The 25,514-nt window shown below is 38.7% G+C and overlaps 2 protein-coding genes across 4 annotated transcripts in view; both read left to right on the plus strand.

The window, feature by feature from the left end:
• The window catches only part of kay (transcription factor kayak), a 47,608-nt gene extending 36,509 nt beyond the window's left edge, over positions 1-11,099 (plus strand). For 2 of the 3 annotated variants that reach the window (XM_071591488.1, XM_071591486.1), the window contains exons 2-5: positions 4,463-4,643; positions 6,107-6,303; positions 7,043-7,150; positions 9,262-11,099. In XM_071591488.1, coding sequence (XP_071447589.1) covers positions 4,463-4,643; positions 6,107-6,303; positions 7,043-7,150; positions 9,262-9,879 — 1,104 coding nt within the window. In that variant the 3' untranslated portion in view covers positions 9,880-11,099. The remainder of the gene's footprint in view (positions 1-4,462; positions 4,644-6,106; positions 6,304-7,042; positions 7,151-9,261) is intronic. The other variant, XM_071591487.1, reaches the window with a different exon arrangement.
• Positions 11,100-15,845: 4,746 nt separating this feature from the next.
• bai (Transmembrane emp24 domain-containing protein bai) lies at positions 15,846-23,614 on the plus strand. Its single transcript, XM_071591513.1, has 5 exons — positions 15,846-16,108; positions 16,256-16,373; positions 16,474-16,544; positions 19,891-20,017; positions 23,200-23,614. The coding sequence occupies exons 1-5, from the start codon at positions 15,929-15,931 to the stop codon at positions 23,319-23,321; spliced, it is 618 nt and encodes a 205-aa protein (XP_071447614.1). The 5' UTR covers positions 15,846-15,928; the 3' UTR covers positions 23,322-23,614.
• Positions 23,615-25,514: the final 1,900 nt, after the last annotated feature.

The following is a 25,514-nucleotide window of genomic DNA, read 5'->3' on the forward strand; positions in this document are numbered from 1 at the left end:
TTCTTGAGCGTCTTGCGAATTTATCGCACATCGTCCAGCAGCGACGCCCAAGGAAGGAGAAAATCTGAATGGATGGAGGAGATGGAGTGAGGGCCACGGTTCGAATCCGGGTGGCGCCTCTGATTACACACTCCTCTTAGAGTAATACACCCAGTAGTGGCTTTCTTTTTGCCTCAATGCGTGGATTTGGCGCCGCCTGTTCAGGGGAGTTCGTGCGAGCTGATCTCCCTCAAACTCTATCATCTATCAAACGATCCTTTTTAGGGTTGATTAAACTGATTTTTCTCGGTAGTTTGGAATTGATTATGGAACTTGATGAACCGGGTTCGAGTGGACGCGTCTAGTGCCAAAGGTGAAGGTGGTCTGCGGAAGAATTTTTAGGGGAATTTCATAGTCAATAAATCGATTCATGTCCCGTTAACTCCATTTCGATTTCTACGTATTTGTGTGTGTTGAGATGGGGTAGGTGAACCCCTCCCCCGGATAGGTTGCGAGGGGAAAACGAAGTGGTTCAAGCCCCTCAGGCGGCGAGGCATTTCTCTCGCAATTTCTCCCCCTCTCTCTCTATCCCGTTCCCCACTCCCGACACTTAGATGCAGATGCAGGCAGGCACCCGTCGCCATCGGAAAGGTCAAATTTGCGTGACCTCGCTGTCTCCTTTTGCGGTCCTCCGTCACAAATGGTCGCACCTGCGTCATCATGGGATCTCTTGGCGCCGCCTGCCCCACACACGATACACTCGACGCGTAGGTCCACTCGCCTCACGCCCTCGCCTGACGCCCTTTCCTCGCTTCCCCACTCTCTCAACGGGCGCAGACCCGTCCCCCTCCCGGGAGATACCATGCGATTATTCCCCTTGCACCACGGGCATCCCTCCGCGGGTACCCCGCCACCCGTCACTGTCCTTCACATCTGCACTGCACTCGCGCATTCATCTGTCCCCCGTCCCTTTCTGTCTCCCCTTCCAGGGGACAAGAATCCATCCAGCCGCGCCGTGCCCTCGGCGTATGTACGTTAATAAATACGTAGTTATACATATGTGTATACATATACATATGTATATATATATATATATATATATATATATATATATATATATATATATATTCACACACACTAATTTTAGTTCTTCCTTTAAGTTAAGGCCAATTGCCAACCCACTAGTGGTCTTTCTTTCAATTTCTCCTTCACTAACACTGGAAAGGTACACGTTCGTCATTTACACTTTCGTTCGCCATTGTTTTTCCTGTGCCGATTGCACAAACACTGTCGCTGAAGGGGTGGACGTTGTCTCACCGAAGCAGCGTTTTAACGAAGGGCAAACGCCCTGACAATAGGGATTCTGGTCTGGTCAGGGTATGGCGCTTAAATCCGCATTAGCCCGCGTTTCCTCGTATGAGATTTCCTCGCCGGGTTAGCGAAACTTTCCCCAGACTTCTCCGAAGCATTATACTTAGCCAAAATATCGTAAACGGTTGATCTGGGGTACCAGATGAATCTAATTATTTCTAAATATAACGCCCAGCGTGAGCACTTTCGATGACAACGGTTCTTCGATTGTACTCCTCACTTGTACGTAACATCTCGGCCATTTTGAGGTTATGACTTTTAACTAGATGCCTATAGCTTTCAAGAACGCCAATCGAGACCTCTAGTGGAACTACGATATGGCGGGAAATTGAAATTTAATTTTGTCTGGATTTTAGCGCCGCACCCACTCATGTGTGTATACATACATACCCGGTGAAATTGTCAAGTTATGACTAAGCAAAGTACATGACATCATTCTTCTGGTACTCGGCGGTCATCGTCACGTCTGACGAGGACCGCCGAGTAAAGCGATTACGGAAGCATTGAAACAATTGTAAAGTGGTCCTAATAAGCTTGGTGTAACAGTTAGCTAACACGAATCTTATGGGGTGTTGTGCACTGGCCACCGTAAAACGCGGGGTAAACAGCATTACTGGTATTGTCCCATGAAAGGGGGGAAGAATGGTAAAGCGTCAAAAGCGGTTGGGAGAGGGGGGGAATGTTGAAGATGCCGCAGGTACAGCGTCGGGCCCAATTGAATGGAGTAGTTAAGGATTTTGAAGCTGAATAGTTTTGAATAGGTCGGATACGTAACCGCATAGGCGTTTGTACATGGCGGAGGAGCACGTGGAGAAAATGTTTGAAAAAGCTTTGTGATTTTAAAGAACGAAAGAATGATCTCCAAGGGTCGGTAATAGAGAATGTCTGACCAGTAGTTTTTAGACATTTTTCGAGGGAAGGAGGATTGTTACAAACTCCATGGCCGCAAATCGGAAGGAGACATTTGTTTTGTGTAAGGTGGCAGTTTATGTAGGGATGGCATCGTTGTTTGTTTATGGTTTTTATATTGACAGACTTGTGGAATTTTTGAAGTCTATCGTTCGATTCTGCCAATTGCCTGGGACTTGACACAATGGAAGCGTGCTTCACTTTCCGTGCCTAACTTCGTTTCATTTAATCCCTCGGAAGGGAAAATGTGTGCTTGCCATGCTTCCGTGAGAGGGAGGGGGGGAGAGAGGCGACGCGTGCTCTCCCTCTATCGGGCACGATTGTGCCAACTCACATCCCCCCCATAATCGGTCGAAATGGCCCCGACACCCTTGGTTCCTATACGGCACCTCCGCCCTCGAGGGTACGCTGTAACAATTAGTGTTGGGCACGCACCAGACCCGGAAGTGCAGCCAGTCGCGCTAAGCGAATGCGCCCTCGGATCAAAACAAATATTTGTCCACGCGACTAGGAGACGACGCGGGCATGCGTGCGGTCCCGCGTTCGGTACCTTGATTCGCACGTCGCAGTAGCGGCGGCCAATGGACGAGGTATTGCGGCGAGCGGATCCGCGCATGCGCATGTGTATCTCCTTCTCGCCATAATCCCCCCCCTCCCCATCCCGGGCGGAAATCGTCGACGGGTGCGAATTCTTCTTCATCCGGAATTGCTGCGTGACTAAAGATTCCCGTTTCGAGCGATGAGCATCGTGTCTCGGGCCTCTTTCCCCCTCGTGGGGCGAGAAATAGTAAGAGAGAGTGCCCACGATGGAGAGACACTGCTCACTCGTTTGTCGTGATCGCCGAAAGCTGCTGACTTTAGTTGTGCTTTTCTGACACGTTTAAAGATTGAATAAAACATGATCAAGTCTCGAGGTCATTTTGTCCCCTGGTGTAATTTCGCAAAGCAGGCGCCTTTCATCGTGCATGAGCATCTGCATAAATATCTGATGTGATGCGGAGCTTATCGATGGATTCGCATCCAGCCAAATGGGCTGCGATTGGAGTTATGTTTGTGTGGGGAGGCGCTTGCTAGCAGTAGATAATATTTGCCCTTGGAGACCTTGAAAAGGCGAGAGCTGGTCTTTTTAATGTATTCTGTCATTCGGGGGTCGGGTCGACCAAGTCGACCGGACATCCAATTTTTATCCGGTGTAAAAGGAAATCCGCGATGTTATTAGAGATATCTATGGCTGCAAATCAAATTAATGCCAGTAATTTAGCCTGCTATTCGACAGGCAGTAACTCCATAAAGAGAGAATTCCTTCTTTTTACACGATGCCTCAAGAGTTAAGTTTGTTAAAACACATCAACTGAAATCAATTTTGAGTAACAAATATTTTTTTAAGTTCTTTTCCATTGTAGTTTTCTTTGCATCATTCTATTGAAGCAACTCTAGTAAATATTTATAGAAATCTTTCCGTTTCGTGTGTTGAAATGAGTAATGCTTTCAATTTTTAAGTATAACTTCGACCGTTTTCTTACTAGCTCCAGTAAATATTCTTGAGCTTGTTCAAACTTCTTTCCCAATTGATTGGACTGAGCCCTATTATGCTTATTTCTATATGTAATAGGTCATATTGGCGCTTAACTGCATAGGAAATATTTCGTATTGTGAAAAACCTACAACACGCCCATCTACCAAAGACAGAAGTTCTGTAGCAGTATATATTTAGTGATTATATAGGATAAATTTACTCTGGAGTAGTGTTTGTACTTTCTTTAGAATCGATTGTGAAAAATGATCATGATTCCTCATCATGCTAATTGATTTAGGTATTTTGTGCTAAAAATATTTTAAACACTGCCGACGGCGCCACTCAATTCCAACGCCCATGGGTCCCGTTTCTCAAAGCTATGATTTTAATTTAAAAGCCCTTGGAAAAGCTTATTTGTGTAGAATTTTCTGATAGGAATCAATATATTTTCATGTTTATGTCACATCTACTTTTCAGATGTTTTGTGGTTTCGCATATTACAAGTCCTTTCCGAGAATTTTTCAAGTTGATTTTAGCTTTGAGAAGCGTGCCAATGGAATTTAATTTTTTTCCCCTCTCGTTTCCTGGCGAGGAAATTCCCGGGTTGAAAGAGAGGAAAAGGCGGTGCCCTACGTGCATGCGATTTCGGATTAGCGTTCCTAACCCGTTCCCGTCTCTCCTTTGCAGTTTGTCGCATTCGACGGTCTCAACTGCGGCGTCCCGACGCGTACAACTCCGACGCTGACGCCCACTACGCTGCGCAACATCGAGCAGACTTTCATCGAGCTTCAGAGCGAGGCTGACGCGGCGACGCCGCACCAGAACGAGGCAGGGTTCGTGCCCCCGGTCGTGCAGCCCGTCCCAAGAGGTAAGAATCGATCATTCCCTGGCAAATCGGTGGCTGCGAAAGAAGTATTAATTGGCTCGGCCATGCTGAAGCCAACGCTCGTGAAGTGTCCTAATCCTTCACCCTTCTTTTTGGGATGGGCGTAGAAAAAAAAGAAATTTTCAGTTATTTCAGTTCACTTACTTTCCCTGCTCTTAAGTAATTACTTTTCTTATCACGCGACTGCTGTCTCCATTCCCAGATTTTGTTCAATGTTATGTTTCATCCTCTTTTCAATCAACAGTTCACTAAGCACTTCACTCAGTATACTTACATGATTGCTTGCCCTATACTTGTAATTCTTACATTCTATAGTGGTCCCCATCCTATAATACAATAGTATAATTAATGTAGAATGGGGGTATGTCCATCCAAACTTGGTAAAAATATGTGAAGCAATTTCTACGGGCTGAGTAAAAACCAAATTGTTAAATACTTTTGCACATGTTTTCACAAGTACACCATAAAATCATGAATATTTTCTTGTTATTCAATGCTGTTACTACCCAATTTTCATGTAGTATGTCAATCCCCCTGCTTCCTTTTAAACCATCTAATGTATTTTTGGTTTTTGTCATTCACTAAACTACCATTATGAACTACAAAGTACTTCCTTCAGCAGCTTCTAACTTTCCGTTCATCTGAGATAGTGTCCCCTCATTCTTAATTGCATTCGTTCATCTTCTTACTCCTCTTCCCATCACAAGTAATATAAGCTGGCTCTTTTGTACCTTTGGCTGCAACTGTTCATTTTATATTTTCATGTCAATTTTCCTCACTCATGGTTTTTTTTACATTTTCGTCCTGTCATTAATGTGTAAAATCCTTATGCTAGAAATTATTGTATTTATTCTTACATGAGGGAGGTGCCTTGGCTTCCCAAATGAAATATTAAAGTTTTAGGTGTGCTGTATGTACCTTTTCATTCAGCATAGAAATCAAGGACTAAGATGAGCCTTTGATGTGCACCAATATTAACAATTCATAATGATTGTGTGTTGCATGTTATGTAAATTTTTCAAAGAGCCATCAATTGTGTAAGCACTCCAATGTTTACATGAAGGCACCATGTGCTGTTATAAATGGCACATATTCCATTTACTATTTTGGTTATGCTACAGTAGCCATATTTAAATAAATATTGCATATCCATGATGAAGGCTCAAACAATGTATTGTGGACCATCAGTCTTTTTTGTTTAAATGGGTTACTTTAGCCCTCATTTCTTTTCTATCAAAGCCCCACCCACACGCTATTACGACCTCTTCTATCCATTTGTCTTCTGTGTGGGTCTTAACTAATCTCATGCTTATAAAATATCTTGGCTCATGTTAGCTGTTCACATTTGAAAATTGTTTATGTACGTTCAATATAAATATTGCATACGTAAACAAACACCTTGCGCACTTGGAAGCATCAAGCTTATGAATTTTTTGTTTTTTCAGAGGGCAGCACCTTCACGAGTGTGGACAGCAAAACGTGGCAGGGTGGGAGTGCCACAGTGACGGCCATAGTGCCCAGGAGGCAGTCATCGGCGAACACAACGGCCAACACGACGGTCAACGGCGGTACGCCCTCAGGGGGGGGCCAGGGGCGGAGGAATGTGGGAGGCCGGCGACCAGTCAAGGATGACAGGGTGAGGGTTAGTTCATTTGCACAGTTAGTTGATGTGTGGGAACGTGTATTTGAATGGAAAGCAATATTCAGCTTAGCACAAGTGGTGGGGAATGCACAACACACACAGTCAATTTATGTGCATGTTGAATCAAATAATGAACCCAAAATTAGTACACTTTTATTCTTCGTCCATAAATAGAGCTGTTATGTAATTATTTGAAGTAAAACCTGCATGCTTGGAAAAAGTTACTCCTTGACTTTCCTTCTGAGTCAAGCTGCTTTCAGAACCTTAATAAGGCCCAAAATAATCATTGGTCACAGGAGGGTGGAGGGGGTGTCATAATGTTTGCAAAGAACAGAAAAAGGGTAATAGAACTAACTGATGGTCACCTTGGGCGATCAAATTTTGTTTGGAATCAGAATGCCTCAATGGGGTTTGAACATTTTCAAATGCATAAAGAAAAGTGTGGACCAAGGCCTAAATTAAAAGGAACATTTGGTGCATGAAATGAGTGTGGTAGTGAAAATATATGAAAACACAGTGAACTACCCATTTAATTAGGTTTGCTTTGAAAAAGTTTTCTGCTTCAATTTGTATATCTTCTCACAACTAATGGGTATGCTTTTCATGTTAAGCGATAAATTAGCCATTTGTTGTTAATTTTGGTCACATCGTAGTGAAGAGTTAAAAGGTTGTTTTGATCAGTCATATTGGAGGGAGAGTGGAGGAAGAGAGATGATGGTTCTTTTTCTTCTTTCGATAGTTATCGCCAGAGGAGGAGGAGAGGAGAAGGGTGCGTAGGGAGCGCAACAAGATGGCAGCTGCAAGGTGCCGCAAGAGAAGGATGGATCACACTAACTCCCTGCTCCTGGTGAGTTTGGCAATTTGCTAATGGTTTGTGGACTTCTAGTGCCACAGTATTTCCCTCCCCTCACCATGCCCTTTCCCTTAAAGGGGCCTGTGGGGCTCTAGTAGCTTTTTTCTTAACTCTGGTGTTAAATTATGTGAACATTCGCTAAATACTGCCATTAATTACACAATTTTGAATTGCTAATGATCATATTTACCTGCAATAACAATAAATTTAATGCATTTTCCCCAATCATGATATTTTGAATGCCATTATGCCAATACAGATCATGTGGATCCTGTCTCTCCATATTGATGTGCTAATCAGTGATTGGCAATTTGCACATTGTTAAATTTTGTGCATACCATTTGTATTAGTAATTCGAACTTTCACAAAATTCATTGTGGTTGATTTGGAAAATCTCTTGGGATCAATTTCGTATTTGATTTTTCTGGTTATTTCTTCATTTTATTGTACGAGTGAAATGTGTAACTAGGAAGTAGAAGTATTATTCTTATGTAGCCTAAAATTCATTAATTTTAATCCATAGCCAAAGGAATTCTTTGAAGGAAGAATATAAGAGAATGTAGGAAATATACTCCCATGCACACAAGTTTTCAGCTTTCTGTTTAGTGTTCTGCTGAACGATTTCTTGTTGTGTAGCTGTTATAAATTTGAAATGGAATTCAAGAACCAAGATAAAATTTTCACTTAACATTTTCAATATTTACCTCTTCTCTTATTTCGTAGATGGTCATACAGATAATTGTTATTATTTTTGGATCACTGTTAATAGAAATTAATTTGAAACCCTTGGCAATGTTGACCGGTAATTCAATCTGACACTGATTTTGATATAAATACATAATAACCAAATGGTATTCTTTTGACATCCTATCAGCCACAAAAGCCGCGAGTAAAATAAAAAATATTTCAATATTTATGCAAAACACAATGAATTCCATTGCTGAAAACTTTGTGCCACTCGCATTTTATTATGGTAGATAATAAATGATCTTTTAGGTTAGGTGGTGAAGCTAGTTTATCAAATAATGTTTTGGTGACTATTGACCCTTAATTAGCTGTGATATTCTCTTGTTTATTAATAGCAGCCGTTTGGTAACAGTAATCTTATAAGAGCATGTACAAATATTTATCAATATCAAGAAATTACAATACCTGTCAAATCCACTTCATTTGATTAGACAGGTGATATTCTAGGTTATGTTTATTCAAATACCAAAGGTATCTCCATTGAAGAACACATTTCTACATAATATACGAATGTTATACCTACTATCATTCAACTTCTGATGACATTTTCCAAATATCCTCTTCCCAAAATTAAAAATTATGTCCCTGCTGGATTCTTAATGATAGGAATTGTTATTTCAATAGCAGCCTCGTAAGGAAATAAAGCTTAAGAATACATGTTTCTTAAGTATGCACAGCATAATTAGTTGATTGGGAATAAAAAATATGGTTGTATATAGAAACAAGGACAAATTTCTCACAATTTGGAGGAAAAGTAATTTTCTTTGTTAATTTGCTAGTCAGTCTGCATACTTGCTAAAGGACATTCAAAACATTAAGGGCTAGAGCCTGTTTCTCAAAGATAATTGAAAATTTACAAGACTTCGGAAAAGGTTAGGTGTAATGCAAAACTTTGAAATTTTCATGCTGTTTAATGTATGCAACTAACAAGTTCTGCACCATTTATAACCATTGGCAGTCTCAGGTTGTAAATTTGGAAAGGCTTGTAAATTTACTAGCAGCTTTGAGAAACCTTTTGTTTTCTCATGCAGCTTCTTTCAAAGTATTTACTGTGTCTTTCCAAGTGAAACGGGCCTTCAGCATTGTATTGGCAGTTAATGTTTCATTCATGTCAGTTGTATGACCATTGGAATGCTAGAGATCATTGTTAGTTTCATGCCCATTTCTGTGGCAACTCAACTAATAGTTGAATAATTTTGAATAATATTCTTAGTTTTCTGTGCAACCAAATTTTTATGAATCTGATCCTGCAAAATGTTTTTTTGTAGCAATTAAAAGAGACAATGTGAATAATATGCATTCAAGACATTTTGATGATCTGTTGTCTAACGAAAATTCTCATGTTTGATCATTTGCAGGAGACGGAGGGTTTGGAGCAGAAGAAGCAAGGCCTGCAGAAGGAGATCCAGCAGCTCCAGCTCCAGAAAGAAGAGCTGGAATTCCTCCTGGAGGCTCACAAGGTGAGCTGTCGTCTGACTGCAAATCCTGAACATGCCCCATCATCTCCCCCAGATGTCAAGCCCCTCATCTTCAACCTCCATGACGACGACTCCGAGATGGTAGAGGTGATGGAGCGCAGGGCACATCCCCCCTGCCCACCCTCATTGCCCCCACCACGCTCGCCGCCCCCCGTACATCACAACACCAGGCCGCCCCGGCCCACCACTCTGTCGGTGGCTGCTGCCTTCGCCCCCGCACACCACGTGCTCCCCGGTGGAGGGTCGGCTGCCTCTGAGGTGGCCGGCGTCCCCATAACGACACCCTCGGCTGGGATCCCATTCAACTTTGAGTCTCTGATGGAGGGCGGTACCGGTCTGACGCCAGTGGGTGGTGGGTGTGCCACCTCATCCCTGCCACCCCTGATGGTGCCATCGTGCTCAAGCCAACAGCGCAACTCTGGCACATCGAGCACAGGTGGTGTGGGGGTGGAGATGTCGAGTCCGGATGCTGTGCCCCCCAAGCTGGTGTCGTTGTGAGGCTAGGCTCGTAGCAAGGTCACGTCGTGGTGGGACAGGCGGGGCTAATGCTACGGTGAAAAGAAACCTCCCCTCCCCCTTGACCTCCTGTGGAAGAGGCGTTTTGGATATTGGGTGTTTTGGACACTCAAAGAGGGCAGTTTGTCAAATGCAGTGCATCACCTGGTTAAGGTTGGATTAGTGTGGGGAGGAGGAGTGGGGACTTTGGACCTTATTTTCCGCTGACACATAATATATATATTTACACATATATATTATTTACTCTTACTATTTGCCACATTACTATTAAGAAGATTTAAAAAGTATAGAAATCTTATATAATATGTGCTCACGTTCCCTCCAAATTTATACATACGTATATGTATATTATCTATATGCATATATGAAACTTGAAGTATTTTCTATGGAGTTACCTATTTTTGGTATGTCACCTCATTTACAAATATTTAATATATGTAGAATATGTGATGAATGACAACTGCTTGTTAAGAATCGAGTATACTGTGTGATATTGACAGACTTCTCCGACTCAATAGAAAAAGCAATAAGGGAGGGTATAGCAAAATATAGATGAATGCATATAAATGCATAGAAAGAAGTTGGTGTGTGCAATACAGATGAAATATTTATTTTTTCCCATGTGTGGGAGATGCATGTGGTCTATTAATTATTGTTTTTTTTGTTTTGCACTCTATATTATAGGGTGCATCCATCAGTTGTGCTGCAATTTTTTTGTGAGAATGGAGAAAACTTTCTTAATTGCATCAGTGTGTTTTGATAGGAAACTTTTACAGAGTGATACTGGTTTTTGGATTTGGCTGAAGTTTTAGAGAAGATTATTTTTTACTTGGCTCAAGCAAAAATCTCACTGTGGTAAATGAATGCCTCTTTGATTAAAGCTATTAAAGTATGCATTCATACACTTTTGTGCTGATATAAAGTAATAATAATAATAATAATAATATTATGTATCATGCTAACTTTTGCACGAATACCAGCACAAGAAAACATACATTTGACCTTAACTTTGGATGTGAATTGTCTTTCGCATTTTGTAACTTGCAAATCTCTGTTCGGCTATTGTCTGTGGGATGTACAGAAATTTCCAAAACCTTTGCTACAAGGCATTTTTGAGTCTCATTCTAATTCTTGACTCTTGTACAAAATGTTATGTAATGTATGTGATCCATGTGATGTGAATAAATGAATTTTGATAGAAACTTCCTGTGCCTTCCTTGTGCTGAAAATCCTCACAAGCCTTTCCGAATTGAAATTTTAGCATAATATATTGCCAATTTTCTCCTTATCTAAGCTCACGAGTTATGTTTGGTTAGTATTGTGGTGACTGCGATATGAACCCCACTGATTTCTTACATTGAGGTTCACTGAGGTGGACATTGTGAGGGCAGTAGCAGCACTGTCTAGCTATATTTTCTACATATTTTGATTATTCATCAATCCATGTCTTAAGAATTGTTTTCCACACATTTTCCATTTTATACTCCAGCAAATGATTAATAATTTCATGGATCAATGAAAATCACCCAATCCAATAATGTTATATTATGAAATTGAACTTATGTCACACTCCCATTGGGGATGCCAACTCTGCCTCCAGAAGTTATCATAAACCAAATGCAGTCACAAAGCCTATAATCAATCTTGATAGCTTCTTGGAGTTTCATGAAATAGATTGATTATGTCATCTATGGAGCCAACATCTCACTCGTTGTGGAAAAACTGAACTTATGCAGAGTTGTGAATTTGCTTTGTGCTATATTTTGTTCACCTTCATAATCTATCATCATTCCAACTACCACCCCAGGAAGGATCTGTGCCTGCCCACTTTATTTCATTAATTCCTAAATTGTTCTACATAGCCTGGCCCACTCAATCTTAAAATTTCCCTTCTTCAGCTTCAGTCCTAATGTTCTAATGTTAAATCAACTCCTCTTTAACTTCAACAACTCTTTCACCCTTATTTTATTCTGACCCCACCTAGGATGAAGTTTTCTTCCAAGTGCTTCTCTTCAGGAAATCTGTTTGGGATCTGGAAATCCCAAACAGATTTCCTCAAGAAAATCCTATTTTACTCTGAGGAATATATTTCATGAACTTTATTTATCAGCTACACCCAGATATTTTGGTTAGGTAAGTAAACGCAGCACAAATTGATCGCATCCCCTCGTAGTAATATTATGTTGTCCCTGTGATTCTGAGGCTATCCTACTAAAAAATCTGATGCTTCTCAGAAAAAGGAAATCAAGTCGCAGATGATCACGTTATTCCAGAAACTATGCATGGAAGCTCTGAGAAAAACTCTAACAGGGAAGAAAAATACTTTAAGAGGTTTATCTCGCCAATAAATATAGTGTGCTCAAAATAATTTTTAGAAGTTTATAGGACAGTCTACCAGGTTAGGGTAGGTTTTTGATGAGCTATGTTACAGCCAATGTTCATGGGTTTGTGCCAAACATTTATGTAACTATGAGCATCATTTCTTTTATGCATCTTAATTGAGCCTCTGTGTTTAAATAAAAAGTAATAATATTGTCCAACATGCCATTTCATCTCAGTACGCCCTGCATCTAGTTTTCCTACCTTCTTTGAATTTACTTAATTAAAGGTTCTTTGTTTTCTTTTCCGCCATGTACACTTTTCCATTTTTCTCTACACCTGCATCAAATACAATTTTTCACTAATCTTCTATTTAATATCTTCACTTATGGACCCTAACATCAGCTCTATCTGCTTTGTAAGAGCTTTATGACCTGGCATAATTCCCTTAATATCCTTGACACGGTCTTCACTTCACAAAGAGATATCTTTAGTCTTCTTGGCTAAATCACGGAAATCCATTGAAAAGGCACATTTTATTGGCTGCACCACCTCACCTTGCAGCCAATGAGGCTTGTGGGTGGAATGGGAAAACCTTTTAAAAAATCTGGAAAAGACTGAAAGGTATTGAAAGGTAAAACCTGGAATTTTTGAGAATTTATGTTAATTTACAAGAACATTGGTAGTGGAGAGAAGGAGATAAAATATCTTACTCAATTCAATATGAATGACTGATATTGCAATTTTTTTTTAAACTGGTAACTTTCAATGTGTTATGTATTTTGCAAAAATGTAAAGAATCATGTGTATACACTGAAGGAGCATTCGTGAATTTAATCAAGCTAATGTGGTGCAGCATTATGAAAAAACTGCCCACTTACTGCTGCACTACATCTGTGTGATAATTGTTTGGAAAATACTTATTTGAATGAGAATACTTTGATGGATAAAAACTGAGAATGGGAATGATTTTTTTCACCAAATTAGGGGCCCGCTGATTTTCTCTTATATTATCAAGTAGGTTCAAAATATTTTCCAAAAGTATCACTTTTCAACCTTGTGTTGGGTTGGAGGTGTTTTCCCTTCGGTTCGCTGAAGAGGGCGACTTTGTGGCTGAAACACATGTGTTCGACGCATTTCCTGGTTGCGCTCTTTACCTGTGTTCAGATTCTCCCAGAAGTTGGGCCCTTTTGAGTGTGTGTTTCTTGTGTGCTTGTGTGTGATTGGTCTGTGCCAGTCACAAAGTGTATGCTTGAGAATATCCAGGAATCTTTAACGGGGTCTACTATACAGCCTCGTGAAAGATTCCATCTCCATCTGAAATTCTTTAACAGGGTCTCACAGCCTTGTGAAGGATTTCAGTCAGGATAGTGTGCGTGTGGCTGTGTGTTGGTCCCTGTCGCGGATTAATTTCCCGTAAACCACCACAGAGGGTATTCTGGTCGAGAGGTTGTGGTTGGTCCCTGACGTGGTTCCCGTTAAACCAACACAACAATTGGTCTGACGAGAGATTTGCAACTAATTATTACGGCCATTGGAGTTTTCTTTACCCATTCTTATTTCATTATGTTGATGCGATACAGGGGGAAATGCAGACATATTTGCAAATGTAAATTTAGCAGTTTCCATTGGATTACATCAATGACACAAGGTAGTAATTATGGTGGGACAACACCTCGAGAAATGAATTTTTATCCTTGAAAGCCTGGGAAAATACTGGAATTGAAACTAATTCTTGTCTCCCCTGCGTGTAGCCCTAACACACAAAAAATCTGAAATTGTGGGCCATGAAGTGAAAAAAATATTAATTTTATTAGTTAAAATATTCTTGTGATGTTTTTATCTGTCATTCCATGCCAAAAAACTCTAATCCACCTTGTACAAATCCCTGTTTTTGGAAATTACAGGAAGATATTTTCCTAGTAGTTTTCCCAAATAAAAAATTAATTGTATTTATTATGAACCTGATAGATATATGACTATTATCATTATAATAACAATCTGTTCTCAATGTTGGTCCTTATATAAGGATTACACTATGAAGAATCTTAAACTTTACTGTTTTCTTTCTCTGAAAAATATTGATTGAATAAGTCTATTTCTTTGCATTTCATCATTACTATTCTACCAAATCTTTGTCATGAATTAGCATCCATGAATTGAAGACAATAATTTTAAGACTACGATAATTGTAGTGGATATAAATAAATGTTACAAAAAACCTATAAATACACACAAATACATATATATTTAATATTACTGTAATAACTTGTGACTCAAGAATGCAATACGCTGGTACCATATACATACCTCTCACGTTTTTCTTTTTTATGCTATTCAAATATGTTAATTTTTTCATTTCTTGAATAAATTATTGTTTTACATTACCTGTGAAATGATATTTGTGAACTTAAGAAGGGATCTCTAAGGGAGCATAGACAGGAGATATTTCTTCACTGTGGCTGATTCTGTGAACTTTCTCACCCATTGCTGTGGTAGTTGATGCCAGGACAATATTCTTCAGTCCGCTTGTACCAGTTGGTAAATTCTGAATAATTAGAATTAAGTGAAATATTTATTCTTGTGTTACTGTGTTGACGACTTAACTTGAGAGATATGGGAACCATAAGAAAAAAATAGGCATGCACCTGGAGAAATTATAAAGATAGAAACAAAGCCTGGACCAAATCTGAAGATTTATCCATTCGTACAATTATCTTTCCGTCATGGTTTGCACCCACCATGGGAGTCGATAAGAAGGACGTCCAGGGGACCTGAATCCCACTATTATTAGGTAATCTACCGGTTAAGGTAGGTTTTTGGATGGACACATCTCCTAAATAAATATTTTGTGACTCCTAGCTGAACGCCACTACAGACCAATAAATATAATAATAATAAATACGTAGTATTCTAAACGTAAGCACATAAATAAAGAAGTAATGTGTAAAACACTAATTATTCGATACCCAACCTCTATTACTCCATGAATTTAATTCCTCAACAAGAACTTATTGTTGTCCTGTGAATACCTGATGTAGGAAGATAGCAGCATCAATAATATTTTTTTTATCAGACGATTATCACCGAAACCAGGAAATAAGTTACATTCATATTAATCCATTTCTATGGAGAGGGAAATTAGTTCCTTCAACTAATCCGTTAGGAGTCCACAATAAAGCGAAATCTCACAAATCTGGCATCGTCGGGATCAAGAAGGAGCAGGATTTTTTAAAATCCCAATTTTTGAAAGAGTAGCATAGCTCCTCTACCGAGGAGCAAAGTTCGTAACTATGATCTGGAAGATTAACTGTGCAGCGTAAAAACTATGCCCGCATGTTACACATACAGTAGAATTATGTCATGCATATCAAATTTTAAAAATGAGCACAGAGCCAACTTAAAGATTATTCCATGATCAATGGTGGATATATGAGCTACATTTCACTAAAATATCCATGAAATTTAACGTATGAAACAAGATAAGCTTGAGGAAAATTGGACCGCGTCCCCCAAAAAAAGACATTACAAACGCTCCTACCTCACCTCTTCGTTCAATTTACCGGTTTTTTCGAAGATTACGCCAATCATTCTTCTTCTGTTTCACGTCAGCGACCGGAAATGACGATTTGGCAATGGATGTTGCCTGTAAAGTATGTGTAACACGTAATCTCTCCGCGCTCTTGTAACGCACATTTATTCTAATTTTACAATGGATCTCTATTTACTTTTGAATATATTTATTGCACTATGGGCAATCGAAGTAAATGGTATTATGTTTCACCTGCATCCTAACTCCGAAAAATGTTTGAAGGAGGAATTGCAGACGAATGTCTTCATGAGTGGAGAATATGAAGTGTCAGATGCCCCAGGACAAAAAGTGGACTATATTGTAAGATACCATCGCTGCAACTTAAGTTAATTACTTGGATAGTATTGCACATCAACTTGTTTATTGTTACGATTGTTTCATATACTGCTATTGGGCATTTATTAATACCGTACGTTGACATTCTTTGCATCACTTTCTCTTTGGCAGGTTAGGGATTCTAAAGGGCATATACTTTCGCAGAAGGAAGATATTTCTAAAGGAAAATTTTCATTCGTCACCGAAACTTATGACACGTTTGAAATATGCTTCACATCCCGTGTTCCTTGTAAGTAATGAGGTTTTAGTCAGTTCCTAGTAATTTTTTAGCAGGTGAATGGTAATTACCATCAGGAAGTTAATATTTTTTGTTATTTCTCCACTTATAGCTCAAAGAGGAATGAAACAAGAAGTATCTCTGGTGACGAAAAGGGGTATTGAGGCAAAAAGTTACGAAGGGGTAAGCTACACTTCAATAACATTATATTCCTCGGTTCTCTCTTTAATGTTTTTATTTTATGACGTTGTTATTAAATGTTTATTCCCTCTCTCTTTCTGTTTGGGCTGTGGAAACTTCTTCCGGAAACAGGCGGTAAAGTTGCCTGATTAATTTTTTATTTCGTTGAACCACCCCTTGAAATTTATTTTAATCACCTTAATATTGATAAATAGTTGCATGATCAGCTTTTGTCTTGAAATTGTTTACAGTTGAGTTGATGTTTTAATGTCTTATAGTGCACATGCGTCTAACCACTTAACGTTGTTTTTATAAAAAACACAAATGAATTTTTAGGACTTATTAATTGTAATAATTCTATCTTGAGGATAACCTTTTATTTCTTCTTGTTCACAGATTGCTCATTTTTGTACATTTTACTTTAAACAATATTTTTTGAAGTGCTGATTTAATGGTTGATGCTACCGTGTATATTTTATCACTTCAGGTGAATTCAGTGAAGAGATGTAATAAAATATCAAATACTTAGTGATTATCGCACTCATAACTTCTGTAACTAAATTGTTAGCCTTCATCAGTCTCGTGATGAACATACTTGATGGCTGAAGGAAAACTTATTTTATGTCGCGTGATCAACTTACCTGAGGGTAGAAAGAAAACTAAAATTCGGCCCCAGTGGCGGCGGGGTAGCACCCTCGTCTGAAATCCCAGAAGTTGCGGGTTCGATTCCCGCCTAGTTGGGTTTTCCTCCACCATAGGCTTGGGTGTCTGTAATCGTGTCCATTGTTATATGTATCATTTATAAAATACGTTGTTAATGACATAGTTTTGATTTGGGATTAATGCAAAATCTTTATATATTTTAACCATAAACACAGCAATCAACCCGAAGGTCGGTTGGTCAGGTGGTGGTAAAGTTCACCCAGTACAAATCCCGACGGCGTGTGAAATTAACACATCAGGCCAGGGGGGTGCAATTTCTTGCCCTGTATCGGTTATGGTTTCACAGTAAGATCTGGTACCCGAAAAATCGCATAGCTTGGGTGGAGCCGCAGGTGCCTAGAGAGGTGGTGCCCGGCTGTCGACTTCTATCTATAAATACTTCTTTCAACCAGGTGTCCGGAAATCGAACCCGGGCCCTCCGGTCTGTGGTCTAACGCTCCACCCCTGGGCTACGACGACCCACGTATATATATCTCCGTGCAGCATAGGAAATCAATTAGTACCATTTTTATTTTAATGTTGTGTGATGGAAGTATTTACTGTGGAATTGAAAGTTTCAATTATGCATTGTTGTGAAAGATTTTGATCTAGAGAATGAAACAAGTAATTTTTACGTTTTTAATCGCTCTAACCCTAATATTTTCTTGTGACAGTAATATCTTGCTCCTAAAAGATGTTTTTGAAGATTAACTAAATTAACATCAGTTAAATTGCATAAGAATAGGAAAAAAGTACCTGGTATTAATTTCCATTGATTTTATTACCTTCCAGATTCAGCTTATCCTATCGCCATAGAAAAATTCTTTAAAGTACATCTTTGAGCCTGTAAAAACAGGGTACAACATACTTGCTATACAATTGGCTCCTCTGGCCATTATTGCTACTTCACAGGCCAAACATATGTACCCTTCTTATTACCAGAATTGGATGTCCTGACATATTTGTATGCATTAATTTTCCTGGGGGTGCGGTTCTCCCACTGAAGTAGAATACTTTTGTTTGTACGGAAAAAAATGATGGGCGGGTCTTCTTTTTTTACCCATTGGTAGATGACACCTGGGTTTGCATCAATAAGTAGTTGCAATTTTGTTACTTTGCAAAGTCATATTTGTCTGTTTAATCAATTAATAGGATAGGGTGTTTTATCAAAGCAAGTATTTGAATGATTATTTGCCAGTTTCAAGGGGGAAAGGGTACCAACAAGAGTAGTTGTTTGGGTGTTCATATGTTTATGGATGCATCTGTTAAGTACCTACATCTCCTCATTAACCTCCAGCATCCAAGGTGATGGGAATCAAAGTTTTACATGATACACCCTAGATTTGATGTTATTTTCTGTAGCATTCCTTCCAAGTGAACTTAAGCTTCACAGGAACATGATCATAGTCAATGAATTTGTGCTTGTAGCCACAGCAGGGGTACAGTAAAGAAAGATTTCATTTGACTGTACGAAGGCAGTACAGATATCACAATAAAGCAAGGCTCATGACAGGTTTTTTCACCATTCGCAAATGAATTTAGTGTCTCAGAATGTTCCGCATATTTCCAATGAGTATAAGTTGTTTTTCCTCTCAGTATGCCTCATAAATTGTACTTAGTTTCTTAGAACATTGAGAATGAAAATGCTGCAATCTAGTTACATGACTTATAACATAATAAGTCAAAATGGTGCATCTTCCTTCTGTAGCATTCATGGTGCTAATGTGTTCCTACTCCTACTGGATGATCATTTATCCACTGTATTCTATCAATTAAAGGCTGGTCTTGAGTGGTTCTGATTACTACTCTTCGAAATCAGGTGAATATCCTCTTGCTGAATTAATGTTATTTCCCTCTTCACTTCTGGATAAGTACAAGTATTTTATTGTATTTAGTAAGAAGTGGAGCTTGCATTTCCTTTTTAAATGCCAGTGAACTATTTCACATGATCTAAGAAATTATACTTGGGAGTAAGTATACTTTTATTTTTTTGTGGATTTATTTTTTATTTTGAGCATCTTATAGGAAAAATGAAATATTGAGGAAGTAAGTTAGTGGTTCACTTAATAAAATCTCTCTGGATTAGTAAGGTAATTTTTAAAGGGCATACTTAATGAAAAATGGACCAGTATTTTTTAAGGCTTGCCCATCTCTTATTAAAGTGCCCCCAAATGGCAACGACACTGTAAAGATTGTGGCACTTAGGGATCCAGCTGTAGGCCCCGCCAGATGCAGTATGCACAATCATTTTTCTTTCTAAATTCATTGACTGTTTCATTTGCAATGTCTTTATAGTTGTTTGTTGAAGTACATCGTGAGCACATAACATGTGAATGAGAAAAACAATGAGCGCACAAGATGAAATTATGCAATAATGAGTTTAATGCAAAGATATAAACATTTCAATATTTAATTTTGAAGTGGCAGTGAAATATTTCCAACTGCTGGTTGTCATAAATCAGGACACACATACTAAATTGCATGAGATTTAAAGAGTTGTGCAGCAGTGTCCCAAGTTGTTTTGGTTGTGCATGTTTTCCGGAATGGGGGAGTGTTGACTTGCTCACATTGTTGACAAGTGCTCATTGCCGAGCATTTTCTTGCATCATTGTTGTGAGGGTCAGGTTTTCTTTTCCCTTGCATGTAGTTGGGTGAGGCTGCCAAACTCAAACCGCTGGAAGTGGAGCTGAAGCGACTGGAGGATCTCTCCGAGTCAATAGTGCAAGACTTCTCGCTCATGAGGAAGCTGGAGGAGGAGATGAGGGACACAAACGGTGAGTTCACACCACCTATCCTGAGCTAATTCAGGTGGGCAATTGAGCAGGGCAGGCAAGCTTCTGTTCTACATCTACATAATACCCCGCAAGGGTGTGTGGCGGGGGGTGTTAGGTCACCAACCGTAAAAAGGAACAATACCACATGCAAAACAACAACATGGAAAATTACACCCGCAGCAGCGCACACACACATGCAAAAATCCCTTCATCCAACACTCATCTGCATCTACATAATACCCCGCAAGCCGCCACAAGGGCATGTGATGGGGGGTGTTTGGTCACCAACCGTAAAAAGGAACAATACCACATGCAAAACAACATGGAAAATTACACCCACAGCAGGGCACACACTCATGCAAAAATCCCTTCATCCAACACTCATGCAAACACATATACCACAAAACAACTAAAAAACTGCACCCCAGGATGCAGCACGAAAGCCATCCTACAACACGCAAGCCAGGACACAACAAGCAAGAATGTGAAACATCACTACCACATGTACATGCACCACAAAACACTCTACCCCCCGAGGAGACTGTTAAAGGCAGGGAATGCGACCCAACGTTGCAGGTAGCAGGAATTTCCCCCCACGGAGAGGGATGAGGAATTGAAAGGAAGACTTAAAAACAGATGAACAAACACTGTTATCGTTATAGAGGGAAACCTTAATTCTTGATAAATGATATTACTCTTATATAGAATTCCAGATTTCATTGAAAAAAATCCTATGAAATTAGCGTGATAAACATTAAAGAGGAGACTAAAGGAGCCATTTCAGTGGAAGTAAACTTCTGAAATGATAGGGATTTATCTTGGAGGAATATTCAACAAAGGCTTGATGTGTTTTCTGTGATGGTTGGCCACTCAGGTCTCCTAAATACATGGTGGTGTGAAACTAGATAATTATTATTTTGAGGAAATCTTGCTGCCATAGTTTGAACTTCTTAACCTTAATAAATGAGACTTCTCATGTGTAAATCCTATATTCCAGACATCTAAATGGGTCTGACTTGGGTTCATGTCTAACTTCCATATTAATAAAAAATCCAAATATTTTCCCACCATTTCCTGGAGCAATATGTAATATTTTATTCTCTAATAAAAAAATTTCACTTATTAGTACCCCAAGAAAGTGGGGACTGCTGACACAACACCACGTTTGACCTTTTCCCTAACTATTTGGAAGAATATAAATGAATTCCCCAAAGTAATGCCATTGAAGCACTTACGGTCTTAGGGCACTACACTCCGAGGCTGGTCCTCACCTCAAGAATCCAAACGATGCCTGCTGAGTGCCAGCAATCACCATTTAATAATTCTTGTTTAGGGTATTGTAACAAAGGATAGAGATTTGTGCCCCATAGGTAAGACTTAGGTCATTATTCTGTTATTGCATAAGCAGCTGGTGGGCTATAAATGGTGAATGGGAAAAAGAAACTAATTTGGTTGTTTCAATTTAATAGTATTGAGATGATGGATATGAAAACATATTTAAAAAAAATAACTTAGCCACGCAACTGTAGATTTATAACCACATTAAAAAAACAGCTTTTATGACTATGTATGCTTTTAATTATTTTCATATGCATGTACTTGCATACCAAGCTTAATATGTTCATTAAAATTTCCTGCAAGTTCTCCATGGGATAAAGGGGATGTTTTGAAAATCTTGTTCTATAAAAAGCAGGAATGTAACTGAATGGGTCCTAAGTAAGAACAATTCTTGTATAGTTTAAGCTGATGTTAAGTCTAAAAGTTGGAAACTAATATATCAATTTGTAAAATATTATATTAAGTAAATCTCAAACCTTCCGCGATATCTTTCTGATGAAAGTTCCATACTGCTTCTGGGAATTAACATCGCATAGGTTGGCTTGTTGGACAAGAGTTTTGCCCCCAGTCCTGCAGGTATCTTCAGGTCTCGGGGATCTTGGTAGCAATTTGGCCTCTTATGCATAGGAGATGTTGGCTGGCCCGGAGTGCTCTGATTGGTTGTTCCTTGGTGGTAAGGTAGAATGATACTTTCCCACATCAAAGTCAGCGTGTAGCCATCCTCAGGGTTGAAATTATTTGGATTTTTCATTATTTCTACCACTTCTTTTATGAGTTTTTGGAAATAGCATTTTCCGATCAACAAACTATCTGAGCTGGGCAAAACTGTTGTTCAACAAGCCAACCTGCGCGATGGTAATTCCCAGATTCAGAATGGACCCTTCATTATATGAAATTACTTAAAATTTTCTTCCTAGCATCTTCAAATAATCACTGCTAGCACCAAACAAAATAAAAGAATCGTACTATCATATGATAAGGCAAAAGTTAAAACGAATTTTTATAGTAAGGAATTGTAACAGATGCAAAAGTAATGGTAAAATTTGCATTATGACCGTAAAAAACATTTAATATCCATAAAAAACATTAAATCAATTTATTAAGATTTTGTTTTTCTCATTTACGCAATTGAATACACCATAAAAGACCATTTTTAAAGAACTGCAGATCCATGATAAGAACAAATACTTTATAGATTACTGTCTCATCTTGATAAATACCTATCATAAATAATTTTAATTTTCAAGAGTTGCTTGGAGGTCAAATACATTCATTTTGTTCTGTTTTTTGATGATTGGTGAATTTCAATCCATTGATTGAATAGTAGTAGTTTTAGGGGAGTTGACGGACAGCTAAGGTCATTTGTGTCATTAGAGATAGATGTGAAATGAGGAAGGGTCAAAAGAAACCCAGCATAGCCATTAACCTACCCTTAAAAGAAGGCAGGATGGCATACTCACTCAAAGTGCTCTCCACAAAGCACCTTAAGTAGGAATTGAGATACCATTGCAAAATATCTGCCATCTCCAGGCTTTGAACCCAGGTCTTCTCAGTGGGAAGCCAATATGTTAGCCACTGCACCATCGTGTTTCCCCCATTGATTGAGAATCACTGTATTCTCCATTCCTTCTGAAATTTTAAAATGATCAACGCTCACATAGTTATTTTCATAAATATTTTAAGTCAACTTTCTCATAATTTGGCTCTCTCTGGTTTCGATTCCCTGAGTTCCAGTTTTTTCGTAACCACAGACTACACAAATGCTGTGAAAATTTTTTACGTTGCAAGCACCATTGTGAATTTCACCAGTGGTCTAATTGCTTCTCTCTCTCCCACACTACCAGAGTCTACCAACAGCCGTGTGCTCTACTTCAGCATCTTCAGCGTGTGCTGTCTCCTTGGGTTGGCCACTTGGCAGGGACTCTACCTGCGACGCTTCTTCAAGGCCAAGAAGCTCATTGAGTGATCATGCTGATCTTATCAAAGCCGAGGGGAGGGATGCAAATTTGCAATTCCTGGACTTTTTAAAAGTGACAAGAATGGGGTTTTGTATGGCCGTTGTGGTGGAGGAGGGGTGTACACAATGCGTGTTGACCTTGTTATCAATTCTGAATTAAAATTCCATCTTCATAGCCATTGGCTGACTTGAATGGTTGAGTGTTTTTGTGAGGCAAGATCATCATCCCTTCTCATTTTGTTTTCATCATGTTCTCATCTTTGTGCTAAGGAAAAATAAACTTGATGTTGTTTTTATACTCACTGCATTCTTTTTATTTCATCCTGAGAGAAAGTGTTTTGATTGACTAGGTTGGGATGTCAGACTCAAAATATTTCCGTAATATGTACCCACTTGCAATTGTCAGATGTCTCTTTGATATGTACCTTTCCATTGTCAGATGTCTCCATCCTCCCTACGCTCCCTACCCTTTTCCATTTTGTAAATATTACTCTCATTATGTATGCATTACCTTTATTTGATCTTAAAAGTAATGAGAGTGATAACGTATGATCATTTTTGCCACTACCATCCTCCTTGGATATTCACTTTTCATTATCAGTCATGTCTGCAGGCCCATATTTATTGTGAAATATCCCAATATCAGTCCATTAATTCATTTAAGTAACTGTTAATTCATGGTAATGTAATGTATGTGATTAAAACTGATAGTGGTCTATCCATAGACTCATTCAGTGTACACATTTTTGTCGCAACAAAACGTGAATTTTGAAATAATTATTTTGGTAAATATTTTGTTATGCTCCGACTTCATTAATATTTATTCAATGATTAAATGGACATATTCAACTTCAATGAAATACTGCATGAAGCATTTTGGACGAAGGCCAACATTACACTTATAAATGAAGTCGGTTTCATCTACTAAACCCAAAATTTCATCAACATAATTAACTGGTCTGTCATTTTCAAATGTCTCTTAATACTAGGAATATGTAATGAAACTTGTTGGATGTCAGTGATCCAATGGAAATTGAAGATGGTGATTTTTTTAAGTCTGTTCAAACTCCTTAAAAGCATCAAGAGGGAGGCAATAACTTATTTTGCATCCTTTATTTGGTCTATTACATGCAAGAACGATTCTTTGCACTCTTAGCTGTTTTGGTTACCAAAGAAGGCATTCAGTAGGAGTTGGTGTGCATCTAAGTCTTAGAGGATTCAATGATTTCTTCTTTCTGAAGACTTAAAGTGATCATAAATCTGGGAGGCTGAATTTGTTTTAGCCTTCTTTTTTATGTCTGAGGAAATGAAGGTCCTAAAGCCTGTAACTCTGTTGGCTGCGATCCAAGCAATAAACCCTTTACATCACCCCATTTCATTCTTTGAAATTTGGTGAAGATGGATAGTGAAAACAATTTTTAGAGCAGATTTCTTTTTTAATGATTTAAATGAGGAAAATGTATAGGCAAGGGGAATCATTTTTTTTGAAAGCTTTGATGTTAGTGGCAATGCTGAGAGAAAAGTCATGTTCACACCCCATGTGCCCAATATTTGAAAAAGGAAAACATAGTTTTCTCAATGTTGTTGAAGATAACAAGGTAAAAGTTTCATGTGGTATGCATGTTGACAGTCCATGGACCAGTGAAATTTTGGTACATTCTATTGCGTGTATTCTTCATTCGACGGTTAGAACTATATAATCTCAATCAGTATGAACCATCTTCCAAAGCTTCCAATATTTCATTGACTACAAGCTAGAAATATTTGCACGGATAAACATTTTCTCAAACCAAGTAACTGCTAAAGAAAATGTAAAATAGCAACTTTGCATGCAGTTATTTTTATACTAAGTACATATTAGGCTTATTCAAATGGAATGCTACATAGATAAAAATATAGAATGTTGTGCTTTGGGGAATAAAAAAGAAACATGCACGGCCAAATGTTATTTAGCATGCCTACAGACGGCACCGTATAGCATCCATTTTAATGTGATGATTGATTGTACCGAACCTGTATAATACTGCTAATGTGAATTATATTTTAATAAAAATATAAGATATATTTATTATTGTGATGGAAAATAAAAATTTCATACTTGCTGTACATCATGTTATTATAAAAAAAGATTTACCTACCAGATTTGCATCACAGTTTCCTTGTTGAGCATTCCCTAGAGAAACCAATGCTGAGCTGGTGCAG

Source organism: Hetaerina americana, unplaced genomic scaffold (assembly GCF_022747635.1).
Source record: "Hetaerina americana unplaced genomic scaffold, ioHetAmer1.1.p SCAF_48, whole genome shotgun sequence".
Lineage (NCBI taxonomy): Eukaryota > Metazoa > Arthropoda > Insecta > Odonata > Calopterygidae > Hetaerina > Hetaerina americana.